This window comes from Salminus brasiliensis, chromosome 2 (assembly GCF_030463535.1).
Source record: "Salminus brasiliensis chromosome 2, fSalBra1.hap2, whole genome shotgun sequence".
Classification (NCBI taxonomy): Eukaryota; Metazoa; Chordata; class Actinopteri; order Characiformes; family Bryconidae; genus Salminus; species Salminus brasiliensis.
The window spans coordinates 28,093,590-28,101,466 of NC_132879.1; the positions used below are offsets into that span (position 1 = coordinate 28,093,590).

General features: G+C 41.1%; 1 protein-coding gene across 1 annotated transcript in view; it reads right to left on the reverse strand.

Annotated features, from left to right (window-relative positions):
* wnt7bb (wingless-type MMTV integration site family, member 7Bb) overlaps nt 1-2,143 on the reverse strand; it is a 38,607-nt gene extending 36,464 nt beyond the window's left edge. Inside the window, exon 1 of the mRNA XM_072672254.1 lies at nt 2,084-2,143. Within this exon, the coding sequence (XP_072528355.1) occupies nt 2,084-2,130 (47 nt within the window). The 5' untranslated portion in view covers nt 2,131-2,143. The remainder of the gene's footprint in view (nt 1-2,083) is intronic.
* Nucleotides 2,144-7,877: the final 5,734 nt, after the last annotated feature.

Consider the following 7,877-nt stretch of genomic DNA (forward strand, 5'->3'; position numbering starts at 1 on the left):
ATTTTCCATTTCAGTCTGACAATCATTCAATTCTCCCCCTTCCATGCACTCTTAAAAATAAAGGTGTCAGGAAGGGTTACTTTGGAGCAATGTGATAGAACAACCACTTTTGGTTCTCTAATGAACCTTGCAACGGATGGTTTTGTGAAGAACGTTTTTGTAAATGAGCTCTGTGTGAAGAACCATTTTAGTTTCATTTTCAGCACATTTTTTATACCAATTAAAGGTTTTTTTTTTTTTTCTGGAACTGTACATCTAAGCCAAGAACCGCTTACATGCTCTTTGTCCTGCCATTAACTTCATTCTAAGTGATTCTGAAGTTAGACTTCCTTTGACGCCACTGTCGTTTAGAAGAATTAATTCCTTCTTGGGGTGGTAATGTCCATTACTGGTGCAAATAGACATGTCTATTCAGTGGAAAAAAGGCAATACATGTTACATCAGCAGCAGATTGGGTGTTCCAGCATACATTTGTAGAACAGCTTTGCTTTTTTGGTCACAGATTGGTTGAAATTATAAATTGAGGAATGGAAGCAAATTCCCAAGTCAGTCTGCAGCAAATTGCTCTGGGAATTATATGACACAACTCAATATAATTTTAGACTCTACCAGCAATGTGCCACTGTGTATTACTCATTAATACCCAGTCACGTCCCATGCAGCACTTGGGATTTACGTACAGAAATATCCAGCTGTATCGGCACCATTATTTCTTCTCTGTCTGATTACTCCTAACCTAAATGCTGCACCATGCCTTTCCAATGGAAAGCAGGTTTTCTGAGGTTCTGGATATCACTGCCAAAGCCAGAGTGCCACATTTTGAGAAGTTGACTCAATAAACGTCCGAGAAGGAGCTGTTTCTACTCACGTAAAACCCTTCAAATGCTAATTTGCAATGTTGCCATTTCAGATATGGCTCACTTTGCACTGGGGGGGTGGGGTGGGGGGTTTCGGCCAACTTGTCAAGTACTGCATGTGTTTTTTCCTGTTCAAGAGACCTCAGAGACGGCTCGGGACGTCTGTATCGATTTACCCTTCTCCAACAGGACTTGTGACGGCTTGCCAAAGCCCACTCAGATACACTTGATTAGAACGGCTCTGTGGCTTAAAAAAAAGACGAAGAAAAGGCTCAGACTTGAACTCCAGTGCACCTCTTTATCTCTAAATGAGGGGATTTCTGCTTCTTCCTGTCTGGTTCCTGTGCCAGAAACTTGGTGACAGAACCTCGAAACCCTTAGCTGTTCCTGAGAGGACCTTGTACTATCAGAGCCAAAATGGCCCTCTGTGGGGCGCAAGTGGGGGAATGCTGGGGAAGTATAGATAAGAGCTGAATGGCTGGATTCAGTTTCAAGCCACTGAAGAACAGATCTGTTCTGTTAACAGACAGACCACATACAAACCAATTAAACTACTCTGTGGTTGTGCCACCTACACTCACATGCACACACTCTTCCACAGAGGCTGAGGAAAAACAAAACATAAAAGTGCACGTTATCTGTACCACACTATTCATTCTGAGGAACTTGGTCTTCCCCACAAATTAAACATTTAGACGTTTAGACATTAGTCATTGAGGCAAATATACCAAAAAAAATTCTAATAAGGCATCAGAGCTCTATGATTTCAAATAAAGAGAGATGAAATATCTGTGGGTTTTTCATACAGTTGTTACAGAACATGAGAACCATTCATTCATAAGTAAAGTTAAACTAGTGTGTAATTAGTATTTTCAGTACATTAATCTTCAAATTGGAGGTTGGTGTAGTGGGTAAGAACATCGCCTTCCCTGTGGCAGACTTTGATGGCAGGTTTGATTCCCTGTCTGGGCAAGCACATCAAACTGCACTAATAAAAGGTCTTGGACAAGACTCCTAACACTACATTCACCTGCCTGGGTAACATGCTTTAAAATGTAGGTTACTCTAGATAAGAATGTCAAACACAAATTTGTCTTTTTGCAACTACATTTTTAGTGTTAAGCCACCAGTGAGGTGGCAGTTAAGTGAGGATGTTGACAACTTTTCAGTAAAAAAAAACTAATTCCCTCTAATCCTACAATTCATTCATTTGAAAAAGCAATTACCTCCTGGGACTCGAAGTGTCTTGGATTGTAAGCTTTGGCTCTATCATCAGGAGATTGCAGGTTCGATACCTGATGATGCAGCCTGATCTTCTAGCAAAAACGTTACCACACATTGGAGAGTCAACGTTACTGTAGCCAAGCAAAAACAACAAAAATATAAAATAATGTGGTAGGTAATGTAATGTAATGATTACCTTAATCTACACCTAAACCCAACCTTAATCCACACTTAAATGTAATCATAACCTAACCTTAAGCTACACTTTAGTCTACACCAAAAACCTAACCTAACCCTACACCTAAACCTAATGTTAGCCTACATCTTAATCAACACCTAAATCGAACCTGAACCTACATGTAAACCTAACCTTAACCTACATTTTAACCTGAACTTACACCTAAACCTAATCTTGACCTACATCTTAATATACACCAAAACCTAACCCTACACCCAAACCTAAAGTTAGTCTACATCTTAATAACACCTAAAACTAACCTTAACCTACACCTTGATCTACACCTAAACCTAACCTTAACCTACACCTTGATCTACACCTAAACCTAACCTTAACCTACACCTAACCTAACCTTAACCCTTATTTTTAACCTAAACTTAACCTCCTTCTTAATCTATACCTAAACCTAACCTTAGCCCTTATTTTTAACCTAAATTTAGCCTACATCTTAATCTATACCTAAACCAACCGTAACCTAACCTTAACTACACCTTAATCAACATCTAAACCTAGACTTATCCCTTCTTCTAAACCTTACCTTAACTATAGTAAAATGAGGAATCCTTACCATCTCTCCATTGATGTCGGTACATTCATCTCTTATAAGTTCATAAGCAGCAGGATTTTATCCAACATTGGCTCAACATTGAAACCAGGTAGCTTGCTGACTTGATGCCTTGTTGTCCACGCTGTTTCCTGAAAGCAGCGTAGTGATGAAGGTAACTGTGACCAAATTACAAAGGCAACAGTACTTCCAGGCGTATTGGTATTGGCAGTTCGTTGATAGATATGAGCGTTGTCTGTGTTAGCTGTGTTGTCATTAGCCATGAACATTTTTGCTCGATATAATAGAAGGCTAGATTACTACATTTTGATTGAGACATGACTGGGTGCCTTTCAGCCTCAGACTCCTGTCTGAGTAGGAGGGATTTCTTAAGTTTCAGACACAGACATTATCTCCTATGCTGTTTTTTTTTTTTTTTTTTTGCAATTCTTCTTCGAGTACATGACAGACTGGTTGTGTGTATATAGCTCAACAGTGCTCCCGGTGAACAAGTGGGAAAAACAACCAAGTAGGTCATATCTTTTGCAGCACAATCAACCTATATGAACATTGCTATGTTGCTATGTGAGATTATTATGTGAGATTGCTATGTTGCTACTGTCATTTGTGTTTGGGTGTCCAAGACAGTCCCTTATCACTCGTAATGTTGATGTGATGGAATAGGAGTTTAGCAGTTGTTTGCAGCAGTTTGGAAGTGGGGTCTGGCGGTATGTGCTAGCCTTCTCCCTGTCTGTTAAATTGCTTTCATTTAGTTTGATTATAACAGTGATTACAGTGACTTCTGTCTCCCAGACATGAGTTATCATAAAAAGGCAGATAGCCGTGATCTGCCTACAAGATTAGGCCTAAATCAGGCAGGTTCTAGTGGCACAGGTACTCCAAAACAGTTGTGAATCATATACACTAAGCAGGTTTTAATGTTTATCCAGAAACACCAAGAACCATTTAAATGAGAAGAAAGGAACTCCTGTCAGATTTGCTCTATGTTTGAAATTTCATGACAGACAAAAAGATCCACGATTTCACTCAGTGCTAATAAAGTACACTTCAGAGCTTTGAAAGACTGATTAAGCTACTCGTTGTAAAAACAACAGCGCTGGAAAACGAAGCACAGAGTGCTGTCTTCATGTCATGGAGTGGACGGGAAAGAGTACATTTTTAAGACGTTTCATCGCCCTGTTCATTCCTATTTCCTCTCAGAAACGCACCGCATGTCTTTGCCATGTGGAGTTCATTGAGTCAGTGCGTGAGAGCAGTGAGTGAAGTGTATCGAAGGAGGGGCTCTGCTTATATGAGAACGACTCTCTCCTACTCTCTCTCTCTCACATACCCTGGCTAACACATGCTCTCTCTCTCACACACACACACACACCTTACAGACACCTGTGGCTGTTTGAACTGGGCCTTATGCAAACAAGGACACCGTGTTAGCCCACTGCGACCGTAGGAAACGGTACATACTGAAACTCCCTCTGTTGAGTGGGTGTGTATTGATGGCTGGGTGTGCATACTATGTTTGACCACATCTGAGGGCCGAAATATTTGGACATCTTGTGTTGCCTGTGTGTATACATCTAATTGTAGATCAATGATAATACAAGCCAGACTTCAGAAAATGTAAACGTGTAACAGTAAGCGGATCCCTTGCTGTTTCAGTGTGTCCTGAAAAGAAATGACCTATCTCTGTTGTTGTCTTTATTAACTCTCTGACTTTCTCTGATTGTAGAGCGTATTCTCCTATAGCCCGCCATGTCTTTCTTTCTCTCCCTCTTTCTCAATCTATTCAGTGTTTAGATTACATTCAATTTGGCAGCTTTAGGCTCCATCCTGTACCATAGAATCCTTTGTAAGCGTAGATGGGCACATTACATTGCGGCCTGGCCCTCTGGCCACCAGACAAGTTCCTTTCGCACAGAATCAAAACAGCAAAGAATATCAGTATCAATCGCCTCTCAGCTTCTCCTTCACCACTTCAGTCAGCCTGTGGCTTGGCAGGCCCTCCCGTGTGTGCGGATGTATTTGAAGATTAATATGAGGCATTATAGTAAAACGGAAACTTCATCGGTCATATCAGGCCAGTTGAAGTTATAGAGTGTATTATGATACAATAATTTCATACAAGTCGTTCGCTGCCGTCAAGGTTTAGTCACACTATGGCATACTGAACCAAGGATAAACACATTCCGAATATTTATCTACTATAAGAGCAGTGAAACGGCAACCACATGGCTTTCACTAGAGGGGTGCTGTTACAGGAGCGGGTCTACCTTGCGGTGAGCCATGAAAGCATGTTGCCATTCGTCAAATTTACACCCCATCCAGTGTGGGTCTCTGAAGTTGTGACACGTCTGGTCGCTTATAGATCATATGTTTCAATCCTTTAAGCATGACTTTCAGACGTTATGATATTTGGTGTTGTGACAACCCGATTTTATAGGAGAAAGAATGGCATTCTTAGTTTTAACCCCTCCTTAGGCTTTAACAGCCCGTGACCTACCGGCAGGTCCAAAAGTGTTATTACAAACCTCTATAACCAAAGGTATAGCCCCACCAGTTTATACAGAATGCCTTAGTGTGTAATGAGCCTTGCTGTGTTGAGCGTCAGTGTGAGATTGACTAACTTGTCCTCAAATGCTGATACGGTATACAGGGCAGCTGGTGTTTTCAAATGATATTCAACAAACAAGAAAGAAAAAATAGGCGATACAAAGTTTTGATGCAGTGATGTAATATGTACGGATTCTAGATCAATACTTCTAATTAAATTAAATGAACATTTAAGTATATAGAGCTTTTTTTAACCAAATTTGTTGGCACAAAGCAGCTCCGGATCTCTGGGCCTCTTTCGACCAAGCCAACGGCGACAGTGGCTAGGAAAAAATCCCTCAGATCATGCGAAAGAAATCTTGAGAGGAACCAAGACTCAAAGGGGGAACCCATCCTCCTCTGGCTGACACCGGATAGCACAGCAAATAACAAACTTCTTAATTACATTTGATTAGCTTGACAACCTGTCAAACATTGCTTATCTTTGTTTAGACTCCATCAGGCTCCCTTACATTACCCTCATTCACAAAGAACTGTTGAGCATAGTGTATGGTGGACCTACTGGAGCACCCTACCACTGCTGTGAACTTTTAAAATGCTGTGCTCATCTTTCCCCCCAGCCTCCTCAGCCTGTTGTCATCTGACCTTTTGCACGTCAAACGTTTCATGTAAAAAAGGAACCTCACACAAAGTAGCAATTTAGGGCAAGCATTGTTCAAACAAGCCTGCATGCGCTGACAAAGCTCAGACATATGAGTTTTGTTGAGCAGCTTAACTTTAAATATACAAGTGACATTAACTCTAGCACGGTCTGTCATCATCACCGGACATGGTTGGTTCCATCTGCTCAGACGACATGCCTGTGAAAGGCCGTTTGTATTCCGCTTTTACTGCATATGACGAAGGCGACACACAGCTATGTTTCAGTAATGGGGCATCACGGTGAGGTTGGCTTCTTTTGAAAAACGAAAGCGATTGTTGAGCCGAGCAAAGTTTAGCCTCCCGCGGTCTCTCCGTTTACGCTTGTCTTCTTTCAGCCAGACGCTCCCAGAAGGAGACCACAGGGTGGTAGAGGAAGTTCTAAAAGGAGATGCACCTAAGCGCAAACCTGGGATATACATACTGCTATTAAAGGAGTAGCCTGGCATACATTTATTGTGATCTCAACAACGTGTGTTTCATACCTTCAGTTACAATGGATAATAATATTAATGAATTTGCCTGTGCAGAGAAATCTGTTGAAAACTCAATGACTTGAAACCTGGAGGCCTTGGGCAGTTATGTGGTTCTGTGAAAAAATGTTTAGAATGACTATATAATGTAAATTAGAAACTACAATAGTCTCAGAATGACACACATGATGATAAGGCATGCCAAAAAAAAAAAAAAAAAGAATCCAGTTACTTTCAGTTTTTGCATGTTTTTCTATGAAGAAACCCCTTAAACCTCCTCCTACGCCTCTATGCTGGTAACAAATAACCATACATTTGTGTCTCAAGGAATCCTAACACCAAATTATGCAGACTTACATTAAATGTTACTACTAAACATTTTTCTACCTAACATTTAGACGATACGATTGGCTTTTACTATAAAACCCAAGTGAACAGATTGTCTGCTCATATTTAAGTACTTGGCAATGCATCAAAATAACTGTAAATGATATAGCCATTTATGCTCTAAATCAGCAGATAGAGAACGGTCTGAAAATGCTGGACTATTCCTTCAAACGTAAGGAATTCTAAGACTAGATCAGGGGCTCTCAAGGCAGACATGGAGTATGACCGAAGGGACACAATGGGCTACAGCCGAAGCGGCGCTTGCTGGAGCTTGGCTTCAGCAACTTGTGTTTGTGTTCTCATGTGGTGAGAAGGGCAGCTCGCTCCTTTTCGACTGTCATTTTTCCCAGTCTATGTGGCTCTTTTCCGCAGTCTGCTGACAGGCCTTCATGACCTAAATGACAACAGCTTGCGGAGCTTTGTGCGTGTGTGTGTGTGTATGTTTCTTTGGGGTGTTCATCTTCAAACAGACTAAATGAGACCATGACCTCATCGTCGACACGGATGACAATGACATTTTCAGGGCTGTCAATAAAGTTCTGTTTTTCAAACAAAGAGCTTTGAGTTTGTTTTAGACCCGCCATATGTATGATGAGTTCACCGCTCTATTTCAGCTCGCATGATGCTCCAGTGGATTTATAAACAATTAGGCCACGTTCACATCCGTCGCTTCACAGGCTCTGATTTCTTGACCACTGAGCAACAGATGACTGTAGCTTTTTGGGCCACAAGGGCCTTATGGTGCACTAAATATACACACTGTAGAACTTTAGTTGAATTTACAGCGTTTTAGATTGGAATTTTAGCTCAGCTCCTATGGGCGCATACACAGTGTCCATACACAGTGTCCTCAAACTCAATCTGACCTATTCTTATTCCTAGTAACA